Source organism: Bos javanicus, chromosome 27 (genome assembly GCF_032452875.1).
Source record: "Bos javanicus breed banteng chromosome 27, ARS-OSU_banteng_1.0, whole genome shotgun sequence".
Lineage (NCBI taxonomy): Eukaryota > Metazoa > Chordata > Mammalia > Artiodactyla > Bovidae > Bos > Bos javanicus.
Window position 1 is genome coordinate 36,851,720 of NC_083894.1, and position 21,337 is coordinate 36,873,056.

The 21,337-nt window shown below is 44.2% G+C and overlaps 1 protein-coding gene across 4 annotated transcripts in view; it reads right to left on the reverse strand.

Moving 5' to 3' along the window:
• Window positions 1–6,860, reverse strand: part of KAT6A (lysine acetyltransferase 6A) — a 108,786-nt gene extending 101,926 nt beyond the window's left edge. For 2 of the 4 annotated variants that reach the window (XM_061404584.1, XM_061404582.1), the window contains exons 1-2: window positions 6,746–6,860; window positions 3,369–4,284 (exon numbers count right to left, since the gene is read on the reverse strand). In XM_061404584.1, coding sequence (XP_061260568.1) covers window positions 3,369–3,968 — 600 coding nt within the window. In that variant the 5' untranslated portion in view covers window positions 3,969–4,284; window positions 6,746–6,860. The other 2 variants (XM_061404583.1, XM_061404586.1) reach the window with 2 other exon arrangements.
• Window positions 6,861–21,337: the final 14,477 nt, after the last annotated feature.

Sequence of the window (21,337 nt, forward strand, 5' to 3'; positions counted from 1 at the left end):
TGAACAAATTTTCTTACAGGAATGTCTATTTCAAAAAAAAGGAAATCTGCAAGTGGAAGTTCTTATTTAAGCCAGTTCACACACCACCTCCACCTATAAGCCAGTTACACACACCACCTCCACCTATAGCCCATAATTCAAGGGAAAGCAACATTCTGTCCCAAATTAAAGCACTCTATTATAGCCACGCAACTGACCCCAAACTACAAATCAGAAGACTCCAGGGCCATCTGAAATGAAAATTAATACACACAGAAAAACAAGGGAAAAAAAAGTCACATAGACCAAACTATTTTTTAGTTATGGATCTCAGGTATACAAAACTAAATTATTCATAATCTTTTACTTCTGCTACATTCTTACTGCTGGTTTGAAATCAAATTCAGAATCCATTTCATGACAGAAAAAGAAGAAAGGGATGCAAACAGTGCGAGGGGAGCTCGGGACATGTCCTCCTCCCTGTGCCTCGCAGTTAACACCAACAACACTCACGACTGTGCCCGACGCAGTGACAGGCGTGACGCCCAATGACTCTCAGGGGGCAGCAGGCATCTCTGCGACAAAGACTCTGGAGCCAGGACGCCCAAGGCCAAAACCTCGCCCTGTCTGTCACCTAATATATCTGAGACTTGGACAAGTTACTGAAGCTCTTATGCCTCAGTTTCTTCACCTGTAAAATAACAGCACCTATCTCATTGCACCGCATGAGGATCACACGAGTTAACTTATGTGTGGCTGTAAAGTAATGCCTGGCGCCCAGTATAAACAAATCATTAAGTTAAACAAACTCACCATAAACTACCACACCCTAAAGTTAGCACAGAAATTTCCCTTGTAACATGGATAAAACTTTTCAATCACAGTATCTCCAGATTCTCCTGTTTATCAATGTGAAAACACACTTTAGCTCAAGTGTCTTCACAAAAACTCTCAAAATTTTTTGTACACAGCCATCTCACTTTCAGAGCAAAGCAAAAACCACTCAGTTGCTGAAAAGTTAAGATTTAGCTCCTTCCAAAGGTTAACATCACAATTAAAAAGAAAAAATTAGAGGTTAGAGCTGACACAGAAACAAGTAAAGGGGAACTTGCTCAGGCCACTCCAGTCCCTGCACTCGATCTCTCAGCCACAGCCGCGCAGACCGGCAGGACACCGCCCTGCGGACAGCAGGTAAGGCCACTGCAGCTCCAAGCGGAGCACCCGGTCCCCAGCAGGCGCTCAGCAACTATTTGCTGCATTCATAATTACTTCTATTATCAAATACAATCTGGATAATTTTTTAAAGAACATCTAGGTTCATAACAGCAATCAATCAATTCCAAATGGGAACTGACTGGACAGTTTTTTAAAAACCAAGAAGTAGTTAAATACAACAAAAGGAACAAACATAATCTCTTCATAGGAGAAATAATTCCTCGCCCTGAAGTTAACTGCATTATGATTTTCAATGTGAGCTTTTCATATCTTTGGAGAAAGTCACACAGAAAATTTAACCCCTGAAAATAAGACTCCTATTAAAAAATATATAACAGATCTCATCAACCCTAACTGTGTAGACAACTACCATAAACTGGCTTCCCAATCAGACCAGTAAAAATACACAAAAATCTACTCAACAAAACTCAATTTTTCCACAGTCAGTTACTTTGGTTTATAATAGTGTATAATAAATAAGTTATGTAGCCAAGAGATATTTCTAACCAAAGCAAGCCAGCAGACCTCTACTGGATTAAATTTACTGCAAAGGTCTAGCAGTAAAATAAGGGCTGTTGAACTAGATGGTTTTCAAAAGTCCCTTCAAAACTACAACTTTAGGATGGTAAGACTCAGTTTTATCCTACACTGTACTATATCGACTACCTTTAAAAAAAGATATGACAACTGACATTTTATGTATGGCTAACATTTTTTAAAATTAAAATACCTAATCCAAGCAAGAGAAATTAAAGCACTCAGGAGTTCTAACAAGAATTTATAATACCCAATTCACAGATGTGACACTGATTTCATTCTAAACTATAAAGTATTTCCCATTTCCAGGCAGTAAACCTAGAGATCATTTGATAACGGTTATTGAAATCAATTGTTCTATTTCATTTAACTTCAGCTATGGGATCAAGAAACAATTCATACAATCCTTACAGCACTGAACTGCAGAATGAAGTATTTCAGTTCCTTGTCCGCCTTGAATTTTCAATACACCCTTAATGAACGTTCCGATGGTACAGAACCATGTTATGAATGGGACTGCCTATTAATTCAAGACTCCATTAGAATCATTTTAAGGGTAATAACAGTTAAGATAATGCTTCTATTTCAAAGTCCACAGGGAAAACGGAACCCTAAAATAGATCTCTAAAACTTTCATCCAAAAAAACTGTTCATTTTCAATTGCTATTTAAACAAAAATCTACTGGCAGGTTATTAATTGCAAGAATCTAGATCAATCCTCAAATATTTTAAAATACATTCAATGTTATTAACTTCAGACTGTTAACATGCTAGAAATAGCCTCCATGGTCTTCAGCAAAGTGAAGACGGTGTTGCTGGCGTTCACCAAGGTGTGCAACACCCTTAAAGCACCACCACTCCCCACGAACCGAAACTCTGAGCCCCGGAAGTAAATTCACAGCTCTCACTCCAGGTCAACGTGAAAAGGAGCTACTAACAACTCTCCCCATCCTGAATACCTACTTGAGGGCCAAGGTTAACTGTTAGGAAGAATCTTCCAGCTCTACAAAGTAACTGCATACACCCAGCACACTAGGGGCCTGTGCCCCGACTCCCAACTCCCCAGAGCTTCAGCGACGTGGGCTACTGTATTCCCGACCCATGCAGCGACATCTGTCATAAGCAACGTTTAGGACTCCATTGCATGCAAAAAAATAACACACGACCAAAAATTAGAATACAAACAGCAGAAATAAGAATCACTAAATCTGCTTTGCCACTGCTTTGGTCAGGATAATCAGTCTCATTCCTGTCTAGTAAGAAAACGAAGAAAGGAAGAAGACAGGTTCTTAGAGTTTCCAGCCTTTGGCTGCTCAGCAACTTCAGCAGGAAGGTATTATAAAAACTTTTCAGAACAGTTTTAAAGTTGCTTGTTACTTTTTAATTCTAAGCATGTTCTTTTAGGTGGAGCAATACTCTACACTTTGAAATCTTAGGCATCAGATATGTCAAAGTATTAGAACAATCACATCTATTGAGTTCTCACACCTAGATTTCACCAATAAAAAGCCAGGCAGTGATTATCCACAAAGGGCCCTGAATGCCCAATGTAACCTCTATTGAACATCCTAGAAATGTGGCTCTGTAGCATGCTGTATCCCCAGCTCTGGGAACACTCATGTGCACGCCCTTCTTACCTTATCCTTTTCATGTGGAAGGAGTGACACTGGAGGTAAAGAGGAAAGAGACTCACAACTCTCTTTCCCATCCACATTGGTTGCTTTAGTGTTGAGCCGATAAAGAGGTCCATCTTTAAGGAGTCTGCCGTGGCCAACGGCGCGTTTAATAGCCAATCGTAACTGCTGGTGAAGGCCAGAGGCAGCACCGCCTCCAAATAATGCAGACACATCCTTCTGACCTTTCAAAAAACGTTCAATGCTTTTCAGAGTTGAGCCGCCGGACTCCGCCAAGCCCTCAACTGCCCTCTTGATCAGTTTATTCCAATCTACATTTTGCTTATTATCCAATTTTCCATGGTTTCGAGGTTTAGGAAGTGCTATTCGCCCAGGATTATCAGGATCTTTATAGGAATTGAGTCCTTTATTTGAGACCTTCAAAATTGTTCCATCCTTGACACTCAACTCCAGTTGCTCTAAAACAGTTTTACGATCCAAGCCATGGGATGAAGACACTGCATTGCATATCCTTTCTTCTGAAGGCCGCTGTTTTTGCTTCTTCACTTTTTTGATGGCCTCCAAAATCCACTCCGTGTACAGCGGGTTGGCGAGTTTTACCATGGTGAAGGATTCTGTATATCCATAGAGTCGCTATCCCTTATCCTGATGCTGCGTAAGTTTCACACCTTGGAAAACACCATTCGCGGAGGCTGGGAACCAGTTAACCATAGCATACAAGTTTCCTGGCCTCAGTCCTTTCTCCTTTCACGAAACAGAGGCCTCCCCACTTTTATTTTAGAAATCAAAACAACCTGTTATCTGCAAAGTCTTCAAACTTCCCAACAAACTTCTCAATAGCACCACATGTGGGTCTCTTCATAAAGGTGTAAAAACTCAAGAACATCTCATTCCCAGCAGAAAAATGTGCATCTTATGCCTGAAAAACAAAACAAAGTCAGCTTTCTATCAAGGTCCACTTTATAAATAAATTATAACTGAAGCATCCTAGCCTTTAAAGCACTCCAACAGCAAGTGTTCACTGAGCACCTGTAAAAGTGTGAACATGTTTCCATTATTGTTCAAAACAATCGTGTGTGCAAACCATTGGGATAACAAAGAAAAGGAAAAAAGATGAATGATGAGGAAACAAGATGAGATGCACTATAAATGACCTCAGGCTACAACTAACCAGAGGGTGCTGGCTATCCTGCTCGGCACAATCTCCACTCACCCGGCTATGAACTGAAACTCGTCCTTGACAGCTTTCCCCAACAAACTAATCAGAACTTCAACAAGTTACCTGAATCAGCAGAAAGAATCCTGCAATGCAAGTAAGAGTGAATCTTTCATCTTTCAAAATTCCAGACATGTAGACTGGATGAAACAGTCAATAAGAAAGGCAAAAAACCACTGAGAAAATGTTTTAACTGTTTCACCTAGTAAAAGAAACAAAATTTACACACAGCACAGTTCATATTTTACGTACAATATTACTACATACGTTCCAAATGGAAACAAAATAACAATGAAAATAGTCAAGTGTGAAAAGTGTTTAAAGAATTTTAAAATAAGCCAATTTCATTCAGATTTTAAGAATCACATGCTGTGATAGCTTCTCCTAGTAACATTCAATATATTGGAGAGAGTCCAGCAACTGTCAAAATGTTCACAACCAATCTACAGATAGAGAAACTAGAAATGAGAATGGCCCGGAAATTCCTAGGTTCAAACGTACACTTATTTACATATCAAATGTACAGTTCAGAGGGGTGAAATATACTGCCTGTGTGTAGCCTAAAGAGAAGATCTCATAATGATTCAAGACTGTTGTCCTGAAGTGAACATTAATGGAAAAAAAAACACAAACATTATGCATATACATGACGCTGCCACTCCACGATCAAAGTCAGTAACACTTTCAAACAAAAGAACCCGAAAGATTTGCATCTTTTAAAAAATCACCAAAATAATGAACCCTATAACTCCTTTGCTTCCAAAAATAGACTTAACCTTACCTAAACGCTCCTGAGAACTCTTATTCTGAGGAGCCTTTACAACATAAACAATGTCTTAAAGTGGCTCGCACAATCCTTCCTTAAAGAGTGCCACTGAACTCAAAAAGTTTAACAAGATGCGAGGAAACCGATAGTACTATTAACTCTGATAAGAAAGAAAAGGCTCGAGTAAACACTCAAACCTAAGGCAAGACTTAATTTTTAAATGAGCTCTGGCTGAAAAGCGCCCCCCCCGCTACCCCCCGGAGAGAACTAAGCTACATTTGGGTGAGAAGCGTCTCGAGAGGACAGAAATCATAATAGCATTGTCGGAGTTCATTATGGGGGGGAATCTGCGGTGAAAGAAAGGAGCGGCTCCAGCCCGAGTTTCAGCGGCTGGGCCCGTCCCGCACGGGCTCACCTGCCCCGCAGGTAAGAAGAGAGAATGAATGACAGCCGCTGCCGGCCTCCCGGCTCCGCGCAAGGGCCCCGGGTCTGCGGCGAGCAGAGCGCCTGCAGACTTGAACTCTAACTCGGGGAAACTGCCCCCTCGCTCCCGACAGTCCTCCCGGGCCTCCTTCCCCGCCACCCCCACCCCCCTCCACCCCCGACACAGCTTCGCGCTCTCTTTTTTAAAAGAGCGAGAAAAACTTTAAAAACAACAACAACAAACTTGGCGTTGGCACCAGCCTGCGGCTTGCTTGCAGACGCGGGGGGCGGCCCGGCGGCTCCCACCGGACGGGAACGGAACCCGGGGACGAAGTTAACAATGAAATCACGTGAAAGAGTTGCGAGCGCCGCTCGTCTGCGCTCCCGGGCGCCCCGCAGCCGGGCCGGGTCCCGGCGGGAGCGGCGCGGGGCGCGGGGCGGGGTCGGGGGGGCCCCGCCGGGCAGGTCGGCGCTGACAGGCGCCCGCCGCCCCCCGGCCCCGGGCTGACAGCGCGCGGACCCGCCGCCGCACGTGCGCCCTCCGCGCCCCCCGCACGGCCGCCTGTCAGCCCGCGCCGCGCGGCCGGGCCCGGGGCCGGGCGCGGGCACCGGGGCCGCGGGCGCCGGACGGTGGGCGCGCCCCGAGGGAGCCCCGGCCGGCCGGCCGCCCGCCCGCGCGCCCGCCCGCCCGCGGCCTGGCCGCCGCCCCCTCGCGGCTCCCCGCTCCGCGGAGCCGGGCCCGGGCGCTGGGCGCGGGCCGCGGGCTGGAGGCCGCCGGGCGCCCGGCGGGCGCGAGGGGGCGGCCGCGGCGCCCCAGCCCGAGGCCTGGCGCAGAGCAGCGGGAGGCGGCGCAGGCCGCGGCGGGGCCTGCAGCGGCCACTCGGGCCCGCGCGGCGGCGGGGCGGGGTCCCCAGGCGGCTCGGCCTCGGGCTCGGCGGCCGGGGGCGGCCGGGGGGCGGCCCCTCGGCTACTTACCGGGGGCGGAGAGCGCCGGGCGCCCGGGGCCCCGGGCCGGACCGCGGAGATGCCCCGAACTGACACGGCCGCCATCTTGGAGACAGTGCGCTCCGGCCGGGGGGAGGGGAGGCGGGGCGGCGGAACAGCCGCGGGGGGAGGGGTGGCGGCGCGAGGGAATGGCGGCCTGGGGGAGGGCGCGGGAACGGCTCGGGAGGGAGGCGGGTGGGAGGGGGAAGAGGGGGCCGCGCGGGCGGCGGGCGCGGGGGAGGCGGCCGCGGAGCGGGAAGAGCTGGGCCGGGCGCCGGGGAAGGCCGGAGGGCGGGGCGGGGGCAGCAGGGAAGAGCCGGCCGCGCGGGTCACGTGGGGCCGGTACAAAAGGCCAAAGTGGGAGGCGGCGCCGCGCGCGCGGAGCCCCGGCGGCCGGGGGGCGCCCGTGCGCGGGCCGGGCCGGGCGGCTCCCCACCCCGGGGCTGGAGCAGCCGCGGCGAGCCCCATGGCACCGCCGGGGGAGCGGAGGGCCGCGCCCGGGCGGGGAGGCTTCGGGGCGGCGCGGAAATCCGGTAGGATCCGAAGTCTTGATGGCGCCCGGTGTTTACAGCCACCGAGCCCGGCTCCTCGTCGCCTCTGCGGGCGGCCCCCAGGAGCCGGGGCCGGGAGGGGGCGGAGGGCGGGGAAGCCGCCCCCCTTCATCACTGCGGTGTCCCCCCTTCGTCACTTGGTGTCCCCCCTCCCGCTTCATCACTGCGGTGTCTCCACCCCCTTCATCACTTCAGTGTCCCCCCCCCTTCATCGCTGCGGTGTCTCCACCCCCTTCATCACTGCGGTAGCCCCCCTCTTCATCACTTCGGTGTCCCCCGCTTCATCACTGCGGTGCCTCCCCCCCATGTTCATCACTTCGGTGCCCCCCCTCCAATGTTCATCACGTTGGTGTTCCCCCTCCTCCATGGTCATCACGTCGGTGCCCTCCCGCATGTTCATCACGTCGGTGCTCCCCCCCCACCCATGTTCTTCACTTCGGTATCTCCTCGCAGGAAGAGGAGAGGGCGCGAGGCGGGAGGGCCAGGGCGGAAAGTTGGACGGCGCGCAGAGCCCCACCGTCTTGACCTCACCCTCCCCGCCCCGGGGGACCTGTTGGACCGCTCAGAGCCATCTCGCTCTGCAGGGGCCGGTGTGCGATCGGCGGCGAGCCCCGCGCGGGTCCGCTGCGCGTCTGAGCCTGGAGCCTCCGTCGGGCTCCCGCCACGACTCCCCGGTCCGGTGCGCCTGGCCCTGCTCGGCCCGCTCTCTACCGAATCTACGGCCGAGCTGAGAACGGGCCCCTTTTCACGGCCCGTCTGTCCTCCTCTGGCCACACGGATGTTTTCTTTGTCTGGTGTCCCGTCGGTGGCAGGGACTACTGAGTCAGACCTTTTTATTAATCTGCATTCCAGGGAAGGGCAGTGCATGACAGATGACAGACGAAATAACTCATACTTTTGTGTGGACACGTTTTCCCGCCCCCGGACCATTTCACCGGCCAGACTGTTCTCCCCAAACATCTCCTGGATTTATCCCAGCTTTACCATTTGAAGTCCACGGTCTGGCTCACTCCCCTAACGTTGCCTTCGTGAACTTTTGCAGTTTGATCGCTTGCCCTATCCCTGTGGCACTTGTTGCATGGTCTTTTAACTACGTTTTATGAACGTATTCCCAAGTATATTCTGGAATGCCTCTTTGCATCTCCAGTGGCATAGTGTTATGTGCAGTTCAGAGTCCAAAAAGGTGTTGCTAGTGAATGAACAGTAAGGTGAAACTGCTTTTGAACTGTGGTGTTGGAGAAGACTCTTGAGAGTCCCTTGGACTGCAAGGAGATCCAACCAGTCCATCCTAAAGGAGATCAGTCCTGGGTGTTCATTGGAAGAACTGATGCTGAAGCTGAAACTCCAATACTCTGGCCACCTGATGCAAAGAGCTGACTCATGTGAAAAGACCCTGATGCTGGGAAAGATTGAGGGCAGGAGGATAAAGGGGTGACAGAGGATGAGATGGTTGGATGGCATCACCAATTCAATGGACATGGATTTGGTTAGACTCCAGCAGTTGGTGATGGACAGGGAGGCCTGGCATGCTGCGGTGGGGTTGCAGAGTCTGACACGACTTAACTGAACTGACTGAGCTGAACTGAAGAGGTGGAATGTCCACCTCCACCCCCATCAAACTCTCTCTTGTTTATGTCTCAACCTATACTTTCTTTGTCTCTATAGCTTTTCTCCATTCTGCTCCTTAGCCTTATTCCTCTATACATCATAGACGGTCTAGGCCGTTCAATAATAACATAAAAACTTACATTTTCAACTCAGTATCCTACCACTGACAACTGATAACAGTAATTGTAATGTAAGATTTACAGAATCACCCTTTTCTTCACCTACCACTAAGCTCCATACCCAAATTAGGAGAGAAATGTGGGGATAGAAAATAATCTATTAGGGCACTTTCCATTCTAGATGAGTTAGATAGATGCATTCTCAGGAAAAATGAGAGGCATTTGTAATGAAAATACACCTGTGGGCAGAAAGTGGGAGAGACTCCCTTTTAGAAGACTAAAGCAATGTTCTTATTTCCCAAACAGGACAGATAAAGTCATACGAATAGAAAATGAGTTCATGGGAGGTGAGTGCGTGGTCTTCATAAGAAAATAACCAAGACAGCTTTTGTTTGCTTTTGGATAATTTGGAAGAAAACTAGCGGCAGCCATTGTTGTGAAAAGACCAAACTGGAGTTTAAGCACACAGTAGCAAGAATTTAAAACAATTTGCAACAACAAAGCACAGTTTAGCTTTTCAAACAGCTTCCATAGAGAGTCTTTGCTTTACATTTGCATAACTTAATGGCACATTCAGGCAATCTTCTCAAAAGACTGATTCAGGTCTTCATCTTTTGCATCCTAAAAAGAAATCCACAGTATCCAAAGGATAGTTCCCTAGTTTCAAGCCTACTCAGAATTCAGCCCTGTTGGGCTGACAGCTCAAAGTTTGTCCCCCTTCCACATTTCACTCTAGATGTCCCTGCCTTTTCAGCTGTATGTTAACTACATTTTATGCAGAGTTCAGCTAAGCCTCAGATTGGATGGTTGCCCTATCCTTGTTTCAACAGGAGTTGTAATCCATTTACATTTAATATAATTACTGCGAAATGAGCACAACTGTATGATAATTTGAACATTCTTTGGCATTGCTCTTCTTTGGAATTGGAAAGAAAACCGACCTTTTCCAGTCCTGCGGCCACTGCTGCGTTCTCCAAATGTTCTAATATATTAAGTGCAGAACTTTAACAGCATCACCTTTCAGGAGTTTAAATAGTCCAGCTGGAATTCCATCACCTCCACTAACTTTGTTCATAATCGTGCTTCCTAAGGCCCACTTGACTTCACACTCCCGGATGTCTGGCTCTAGGTGAGTGATCACCATCATTGTGGTCATCTGGGTCATTAGGACCTTTTCTTGTACAGTTTTTCTGTGTAATCTTGCCACGTTTTCTTAATCTTTTCTGCTTCTGTTAAGTCCTTGACATTTCTGTCCTTTATCGTGCCCATCTTTGCATGAAATATTCCCTTGCTATCTCCAATTTTCTTGAAGAGATCACTAGTCTTTCCCATTGTATTGTTTTCCTCTATTTCTTTGCATTGTTCATTTAAGAAGGCCTCCTTTTCTCTCTTTGCTATTCTCTGGAACTCTGCACTCAGATGGGTATATCTTTCCCTTTCTCCCTTCATGGATCACAACCTTGTGGTGGTGGAGGGGTTTGCATAACTCAATAAAGCTATGAGCCACGCCAAGCAGACCCATCCAAGACAGCCAGGTCACAGTGAAGAGTTCTGACAAAACAGTCCACCGGAGGAGAAAATGGCAACCCACTCCCGTATTCTTGCCTTGAGAACCCCATGAACACTAAGAAAAAGCAAAAAGATTGACTTATTACACTATAATATAAAGGATTATTTTTGCCACTTCCCTCCAAATGCTAAAAGCATAGAATAATATTGTTCCTCCACTTAGTCCTTCCCCTTTTGTGTTTACCGTTATCATGGATTTTAATTGTGCACATATTTTAAACCACAGTTGAGATTGGGTTTTGGCAAGACTTGATCTCCTTCTGTTTTGCTACAGCTCCTACAGCACAGCCTTTAGGGTTCCAACTGAGAGTCTGTGTTCCCTGGAGCCGACAGTGGTCACTGCGGGCACTGAAATCTAATGCTGGTTTCCTCAAAACCCTGAGATGGCAAAAACCTCCACTCTGCTTTCCCAGGGCTTAACCTTCTGGTTCAGTAGGTAAAGAATCCACCTGCAATGCAGGAGACCTGGGTCCAGAAGATGCCCTGAAGAAGGAAATGGCAACCGAGTGCAGTATTCTTGCCTGGGAAATCTCATGGACAGAGGAGCCTGGCAGGCTACCATCCATGGGGTCACAAAGAGTCAGACACGACTGAGCAGGCAAGCACATGCAACCTTTTGTCTTAGGCATCTTCAGAAACTTAAGGGAGGACTTTTCTGCTGGCCCAGCGATTAAGACTTCACACTTTTCATGTAGGGGGCCCATTGTTCGATCCCTGGTCAGGGAAGTTCCACATGCCGCAAGGTACAGCCAAGAAAATAAAAGTAAAGACCTATATATTTTTAAAAAGAGAGAAAAACTTGAGGAAACCAGCAGAGACTTAGGCTCAGTTATTCACTTGTCCCTTTTCACTGGAAATCTGGCCCCTCTATTTGATTTTGTCTCTCTGACCTTACTTAACTGCCACAGTTCCTGCTGGTCTCTTTGCCTCTCGGGGCCTCTTTGTGGGTCTGTTCCCAAACTCGGACTCTGGCCATATGCCTCGAATTTCCCTGAGGAGCAAAGGTGCTGGAGAATGTCACCCCACCTGTGTGTAAAGTTTCCCCTCAGTTGAGACTGGATCCTCTTAAGTCTGGGCCCTTAAGTTGCTTGATAATGCCTTCAAGTAGGTGTTTTATCCTGTACCTGCTCGCCTCGTGGTTTTCAGCTGGATCTTTGGCCTGCTGTAAGCACCCCCACCATACTCAGAACTAGGAAAAGTGTTAAAAATGAAAAGGTCTTTCCTTCCTTCTCACGAGAAGAATGTCTGAACACGGCTTTGCCTGATGTATCAAGGTAAGTTTCCAATACTTCCTGTGTATCAGAATCACCTGAGTACTTTTTAATAAGTAAAGATTCAAGGATTCCATTCCAGACTTACTGAATCGGAGTTTCTGAGCGTGAGACGAATTTGGCTCTATGTTTTAAAAAATTCTGCTCTCAAGAACTTCTGCTCTGACCATGATCAAGTATTGGGGTTTATCCTCCCCCCTTAAACAACTGCAAAGCCTGAAAGACTATATGAAACAATGGTTTTTAAGACATTGGACAATAGACAGGGTAGGGCAGTGGTGACTGAAACGAGAAGTAGAAGCAGCAAACCGCCCCAGCCTACTGCACTGAAACGTGCTTAGACCTCAGCCCAGAGCCCAGCAATACTACTGCTCAGCCGAGGATACAAATATCACTGCTGAGAGAGAACAAGGTATCTAACTAACATTTGCAGGACAGGGAACCAGAAAGGGGAAAGATGCATCTGTCTAGAACCCCAGGTGTCTGCAGCCTCTGAATGAGTATTCCTCTGCACATGATTGACAGCAACCTGACTGGGGAAAGAACCACCAAAAAAGAGCAAGTGAGACTATTCCCAGAGCTCTCATATGAGTGGAAACGGTCTGTTTCCAGAAGCTAGAATGGAAGGCTTTCAACACTGTCAGCTTTGGGTATCATCTTAGTATTGAGGCTGTACTTACCCTTTATTGGGGGTTAGGAGAGAGATTTGATGCGATAATGGCTGAAATACTCCCAAATTGAATGAAAAGTATAAATCCACAAATTCAAGGGGTTTAACGAACACCAAGCACAATAAACAAAATCATAACCACACCAAGGCACGTTACGCTAAAGTTACTGAAAAATCAATGGTAAAGAGAAAAAACATTTACCAGAGGAATAAAAGACACATTATATAGAAAGTGAAAGTCGTGTCACTTTCGGACTCAGTCGTGTCCAGCTCTTTGTGACCCCCATACAGTCCATGGAATTGTCCAGGCCAGAATACTGGGGTGGGTAGCCTTTCCCTTCTCCAGGGTTCCCAACCCAGGGATTGAACCCAGGTCTCCCGCATTGCAGGCGGATTCTTTACGGAAGCCCACATTATATATAAAGCTGCACAGAATTACATTAGACTTATTAGAAACTATATAACCGAGAAAGAGAAAAAAACCTTTAGAATATTGAAAGATTAAAAATCGACCTGAAATTCCTCATTCAGAAAAAAAGTCTTTCAGGAATGAGGGCAAAATAGCGAGTTTCTCAGACACGAAAAGGCTAAGACAGTTTATCGCTACTGACCTGAACTGCCAGAAATGTGGAAAACATTTCTGCAGAAGGAAGAGGAAAGGGTATATCCTTTATTAGATGGAAATGTCGGTTTGTAGAAAGATAGTAGTAGTAGCAGAAATGAGAAATGTGTGGATAAGACTAAATTTTTAAAAAAATGTATGATTGATTTTAAGGCAAATTAAAGACAATACGCATGGAGTTTAAAGCGTGGGTAGAATGAAGTGGGTGATGGGGCTGTCCGGGAGGTGGAAGTAGCCGTCCCGAGGATTTACGCTGCACATACATCCCTGCATAATGTTTGCAGGCGCTGGGGTAAGCGGAAGATGCATATTATAAATTCTAGAGCGGCCACTACAAGCAATGATAATAAATCTGAGGTATAGTTACTAGGCCAATACTAGAAATAAAATGGAGTCACAAAATTATTCAGTCCAGAAGATAGGGAAAGAAGAAAAAAGGAGCAAAGAACAGATGAGACAAATAGAAAACTTTCGCAAAATGATAGATTTAAATTCAACCATATTGGCAATTAAATATATATGGTATAAACATCCAAGTAAAAGGTACAGATAATCAAATGGGATAAAACTATGAGCCAAATATGTAGTGTCTATAAGGAGGAAATTTTTAATACAAAGACAAATTAGTAATAAAGAATGAGAAAAGATAGACCAGGCAAACATTAATCAACAGAATACTGGAGGGACTTCCCTGGTGGAGCAGTGGTTAAGACTTTGCTTCCAAAGCAGGGTGTGCGGGTTCAATCCCTGGTTGGGAAGTTAAGATCCCACATGCCTTGTGGTCAGAAGTCCAAAACTTAAGACAGAAGCGATACTTTAACAAATTCATTAAGATTTGAAGAAGAACACTGGGATGGACATATTAATATTAAAAAGGTGATATTAGAATGAGGTTTATTACCAGGAATAAAAATGGATATTTTAGAATGATAAAAGGGTCAATTCATCAAGAGGATTTAACAATCATAAATGCAAATGAAACTAATTGCAGACCTTCAAAATACTGAAGCAAAAACGGAGAAAACAAAAAGAGACAAATCTACAATTAGAGTTAAAATTTCAACAGTCCCATATCAATTAATTAAAAACGTCAGTAGATGGAGAAGGAAATGGCAACCCACTCCAGTGTTCTTGCTTGGAGAATCCCAGGGACGGGGGAGCCTGGTGGGCTGCCATCTATGGGATCGCACAGAGTTGGACATGACTGAAGTGACTTAGCAGCAACAGCAGCATATATATAGGAAGGAGAATACGTAATAGTTTTCTGGTCTGTAGAAATCAACTGTCACAGTGATACTCTTAAAGGAAATGTTCTACCTTAATGTGAATATTAACCCTGTTTATATTATATATTTAAATAAAATAACTTTTTCCTTTTCATTTGAAGTCATGTTTTCTAGGCATCAAGTAAGTATAGAAAATAAAATTCTTTTAATAAACTAATGTAACCCATACTTTAAAAGGGATATTATATTCATAAACAGAAGTCATGCAATGTGATTTTGAATTGTATTAAAGTAATATTTAACATTGTGTGAATCGGGAATGCCATAATTTATAAATGATGTAATCAACTGAGACTATGTAAATCAATTATTTAATATCATTTTGGAGTTATAACATGTTTGTATAAGATTAGTTCATTAAATAAAATGACTTATAAAAAAGAAAAAGTCAGTAGAAAGAAAATGAATAATGATACAGAATACGTGAGAAATAATGTCAACTAACAAATTTATAAAACATTGTACCCAACAACAGAAGAATCCGCATTCTCACGAGTGTACACAAAATATTCTGGGTCATAATAGACTATATTCTGGGTCATAAAACTAATTTTACTATATTTAAGATGATTGAAATTGTACACAACGTGATCTCTGATAAAATGAAATTAAACTGGATATTAATTACAGAACTGTATCTGGAAAATCAGCAAATGTTTGCCAATCAAGCAACACATGGGTCAACCGGGAAATTAAAAGAGAAATTAGAAAGTGTTTTATTGAATAAAAATGAAAAGAAACATATCAAAATGTGCAGCTAAATCAGTGCTTGGACATTAGAGCACTAAACAGTTATATTAGAAGCATGGAAACATCTCAGATCAACTAATCAAGCTTCTACATTTAGAAATTAGAGAAAGAAAAGCAAATAAAAACCCCATAGTAAATGGAAGGGAGGAAGTAATAACAAGTTGCAATCAATGAAATGACAAGCAGGAAGGCAAAAGAAAAAATCAATGAAACTAAAAGATGGTTTGCTGTAAAGATTAATGAAATCAATTAAACTCTAAGGAGACTGGCCAGGAAAGCAAAAAGATAAGACATGAATTAACAATATAAAGAGTGAAAGATCCAGGAATTTCCTGGTTGTCCAGTGGCTAGGACTCTGTGCTTCTGCTGCAGGAGGCACAAGTTCAATCCCTGGTTGGGGAACTAAGATCCCACATGCTGTGCAGCACGGCCAAAATAGATTAAAGATAAAAGAATCAAAGATCCTACACACGGTAAAAGAATAAGGAATAATACGAACAACCTTACACCAAAACATTGAACAACTTAAATGGAAAAATTCCTTGAATGACATAATCTACTGAAGGATATACAAGAAGAAATAATCAAATAATCCTACATCTATCAAAGGATTGGAGCTTATAGTTTTAAAACCTTCCACAAAGATACTTCAGGCATTGTTCTCACTGGTAAATCCTACCAAACACTTAATAAATTGATAAAACCAGTTCTACATAAATTCTTCCAGAAAATTGTAGGAGAATATTTCCCAACTTATTTTCTCAGGTCAGCATTACTGATTCCAATACTAGACAAGAGCATTACTAAAAAAAGAGAGTGTCCTTCATGAATGTGGATGCGCAGATGCAAATTTCTTTCAAAAGCTTTAGCAAATGGAATCTGACTATGCATAAAACAGTGCTAAGTTGCTTCCGTTGTGTCCGACTCTTCAACTCCATGGGCTGTAGCCTGCCAGACTTCTCTGTCCATGGGATTTCCCAGGCAAGAAAACTGGAGTGGGTAGCCTTTTCCTTCTCCAGGGGATCTTTCTGACCCAAGGATTGAACTCCCCTGAAATGTGCATTTGAAAATGGTTGAGATTGGGGATTCTTTGCTGGTCCAGAGGTTAGGACCCTGAACTTTCACTGTTCTGGGCCTGGGTTTGATCCCTGGTTGAGGAATTAAGATCCCATAAGCCATGTGGCCCGGAGAGCATGACCCCCCGAAAAAGATGATTAAGATGGTGAATTTTATGTTATGTGTATATTACTACAGTTAAACAAATTTTATTTTTTAATTTTTTTTAATTAGAGGCTAATTACAGTGCTGTAGTGGTTTTTGCCTTACATTGACATGAATCAGCCATGGGTGTCCATGTGTTCCCCGTCCTGAACCCCCCTCCCACCTCCCTCCCCATCCCATCCCTCAGGTCATCCCAGTGCACCAGCCCTGAGCACCCTGTATCATGCGTCAAACCTGGACTGGCGATCTGTTTCAGATACATGTTTCAATGCTATTCTGTCAAATCATCCCACCCTCGCCTTCTCCCACAGAGTCCAAAAGACTGTTCTATACATCTGTGTCTCTTTGCTGTCTCGCATATAGGGTCATCGTTACCATCTTTCTAAATTCCATATATATGCGTTAGTATACTGTATTGGTGTAAAAGATAAATTTTATTTCTTCATACCAGCAACAATTAGAGATGAAAATATATATAGTTATATCAAAATATGAAATATTTAGGAGTAAATCTGACAATGTGCAAGATATGTTTATTGAATACAAAATACTGCCAAGAATATTAAAGAAACCCTAAGAAAATAGAAAGATACATATTCTGGATTGGAAAACTCAATATTGTTAAGATGTCAGTTATCCCCAGATTGATTTATAGATTCAGTGCACTTGAACTCATAATCCGAGCAGGATTCATTTCTACAACCTGACAAGCAGATCCTAAAATTCTCTTGGAACTACAAAAGATGTAGAAGTGCCATACAACTTTGAAAATGAACAGAGTTGAAGGTGTTTTACTATCTGACTTTATGACTTTCCAGGTTTTCTCCACAACACACATCAGTACTGACAGCTACCGTAGTATCACATCGGTCTGTTGTGAGAGTTTAAAGTTGCTATAGTCATAGCACGAAAATAGTCTGCATTATATAATAAGCCCACTTGTTAGTATTGTTATTATTGTGGTATTTTAATGTGCATTTTCCCTGAGCACTATGTGAGACCAACCTTTTTAAAACAAATACATTTATTGGCCATTTGAGTTTTCTGTGAAGTATTTTGTTCTAATTTTTTACCTATTTTTCTATTGCATTACTTGCATCTCTATTAATTCTTCTTATTTTCCAGGTCCTGCTACATGTCAGTTATATATGTTGTATATTGTTTCCCTTAGTTTTTAATCTTGTCATTTCACTTTTCTTAGTGGTGTCTCTAGATGAACAGAAGTTCCTATTATAAAATTTTTATGTATATGTGTGTATATATATATTTATATAAATTACATAAATCTTTTCTTTTTATCATTGGTGTGGTGATAGTTTTCTCCCTTGTCTTTCTTCTAATCTTGCAAAAGAAATACTTTCAAATTGAGAATATTTGCTGTAGTTTTTGAAGATACTCTTAATAAGAATGAGGAGCTTCCCTTCGATTTCCACATTGCTAAGAGTCTTTGTTACCAAATGCTGGATTTTGTCAAATGCCTGTTCTGCAACTAATGACATTGTCATTAATTTTTTTCCTTTAACCTGTGAAGGCAATGAATGGCAGTGGCTGTTTTTCTAATGTTAAATCCATTTTGCATCCTGGAACAGATTCAACTTTGTCATGATATATTACCTTTTTATAAATAGCAGTATTTACGTGCATAAGTAAATTGTTTAGGATTTGTGTGATTATGTCCACAAGTGAATCCGATCTATCATTTTCCTGCCTTGAATTCTTCTTTCGTATTTTGATATCAAAGTTGTGCCTGTCTCATGAAACAAGAAAGGATAGTTGCTTTTCTATTCTCTAGATAGTTTTTTGTAAGGTAAAATTATTTGTTCTTTAAACATTTGGAAAAATTCACCAGTAAAAAAAATTCACCAGTAAAAAAAATTCACCAGTAAAACCATCCAGAACTAGTTTTTCTTTGTGGAAAAATGTTTGCATACTGAGTATATATATGTATATCCCATATGCCATGGGTAAAGGCTGGTACAGCCAAATCAGATCAGATCAGATCAGTCGCTCAGTAGTATCCGACTCTTTGCGACCCCATGAATCGCAGCACACCAGGGCTCCCTGTCCATCCCCAACTCCCGGAGTTCACTCAGACTCACGTCCATCGAGTCAGTGATGCCATCCAGCCATCTCATCCTCTGTCGTCCCCTTCTCCTCTTGCCCCCAATCCCTCCCAGCATCAGAGTCTTTTCCAATGAGTCAACTCTTCGCATGAGGTGGCCAAAGTACTGGAGTTTCAGCTTTAGCATCAGTCCTTCCAAAGAAATCCCAGGGCTGATCTCCTTTAGAATGGACTGGTTGGATCTCCTTGCAGTCCAAGGGACTCTCAAGAGTCTTCTCCAACACCACAGTTCAAAAGCATCAATTCTTTGGCGCTCAGCCTTCTTCACAGTCCAACTCTCACATCCATACACGACCACAGGAAAAACCATAGCCTTGACTAGATGAAACTTTGTTGGCAAAGTAATGTCTCTGCTTTTGAATATGCTATATAGGTTGGTCATAACTTTCCTTCCAAGGAGCAAGTGTCTTTTAATTTCATGGCTGCAGTCACCATCTGCAGTAATTTTGGAGCCCAGAAAAATAAAGTCTGACACTGTTTCCACTGTTTCCCCATCTCTTTCCCATGAAGTGATGGGACCAGATGCCATGATCTTCGTTTTCTGAATGTTGAGCTTTAAGCCAACGTTTTCACCCTCCACTTTCACTTTCATCAAGAGGCTTCTTAGTTCCTCTTCACTTTCTGCCATAAGGGTGGTATCATCTGCATATCTGAGGTTATTGATATTTCTCCCGGCAATCTTGATTCCAGCTTGTGTTTCTTCCAGTCCAGCATTTCTCGTGATGTACTCTGCATATAAGTTAAATAAGCAGGATGACAGTATACAGCCTTGATGTACTCCTTTTCTTATTTGGAACCAGTCAGTTGTTCCATGTCCAGTTCTAACTGTTGCTTCCTGACCTGCATACAAATTTCTCAAGAGGCAGGTCAGGTGGTCTGGTATTCCCATCTCTTTCAGAATTTTCCACAGCTTATTGTGATCCACACAGTCAAAGGCTTTGGCATAGTCAATAAAGCAGAAATAGATGTTTTTCTGGAACTCTCTTGCTTTTTCCATGATCCAACAGATGTTGGCAATTTGATCTCTGGTTCCTCTGCCTTTTCTAAAACCAGCTTGAACATCAGGAAGTTCACGGTTCACGTATTGCTAAAGCCTGGCTTGGAGAATTTTGAGCATTACTTTATAAATAGATACAAAAAGAAGTAATATCAGTTGGGAGTATTATGACAGTATGCGTTCTGGAAATCCCCAGATGATGGTGTTAGAAGGACAACAAAGAAAATGAATCCGAGACTTCCCTGGTGGCCCACTGGCTAAGAGTCAGCTGCCAATGCAGGGGACACAGGTTTGATCCCTGGTCTGCAAAGATCCTACGTGCCACTGGGCAACTCAGCCCGTGCGCTGCAGCTGCCGAAGCCCACGCGCGGTGAGAAGCCCATGCACTGCAGCTGGAGAGTAGCCCCTGCTCGCCGCAACTAGAGAAAACCTGAGCCAGAAGCAAAGACCCTGCACAGTCAAAAATAACTAACAATTTTTTTAAGAAATGCAAATTCAGAATAAGTATCCATCTTGTTAGGGTGGATTCCTGCCCCGCTTTGTAACTGAGGATGTCCCAGGGTATGTAATCAACCTACTACCAAGTGGCAACTGGTATCCTTGGGAGGTGGTACCATACTGAGAGGCTAAGGATTGTTACCACTGGCATGCCAGGCAATCAGCAGTGGCAATTAGCCCACGATACACAAGGCTGGCTCTGATGAGGGCAAGTCCTTATTGATGAGGTTTTGCACAGCTTCTATCTTGACACCATTACCGCTTTATTCACAAGCAAGCACTGAAAGGGTCAGAAAAGGAAGTTGACCAGCATTTGCAAAGTGAGTTGTCTTGCTAAACTGATTTTTATGAGCCTTCTTCACAGTGGAGGACATTGGTAAGCATTGCATCCTTTTGGCCCAAAGCTCCTTGCCAGCAAGCTCTCCACCATGGTCATTCCAACTCACTGGTCATCCAGTCAAGACACTAGCCTTTGCCCAGGAATGCATGTAGGGTCTTAGTTCAGGCTAATCTCTTCTGCTGGATAGGGCAGATGCGGAGATGTGTTGCTTAATGTTCAACCCCTGGGAGGATTGTTCTGCCTCCTTGACCTTTAAGACAACGCTGAGAGGGGCTCCGTCACAAGCACCATCTCTCAGGCAGGCTCAAAATAGTTTCTCCTCAGTCAGTGACACAACAGTGTCCACAGTCAAGCAGGGACCAGAGTGTAACATGAGCAGACATACAACAAACATGATCCATGTGCTCTCACAACAATTATCTTTCAGGACCTGTTCAGGCATAGTCCTTATTATACATGCATATTCCTTTTTTTGATGTAGCACCTCTGGGCAGGAGTAATGTAACAGCTAATTGGACCACCTAAAGCCTTTGACTGTGTAGATCACAGTAAACTGGAAAATTCTGTAAGAGATGGGAATACCAGACCACCTGACCTGCCTATTGAGAAACCTATATGCAGGTCAGGAAACAACATTTAGAACTGGACATGGAACAACAGACTGACTGGTTCCAAATAGGAAAAGGAGTACGTCAAGGCTGTATACTGTCACCCTGCTTATTTAACTTATATGCAGAGTACATCATGAGAAATGCTGGGCTGGAGGAAGCACAAGCTGGAATCAAGATTGCCAGGAGAAATATCTATAACCTCAGATATGCAGATGACACCACCCTTATGGCAGAAAGTGAAGAGGAACTAAAAAGCCTCTTGACGAAAGTGAAAGGAGAGTGAAAAAGTTGGCTTAAAGCTCAACATTCAGAAAACTAAGATCATGGCATCTGGTCCCATCACTTCAT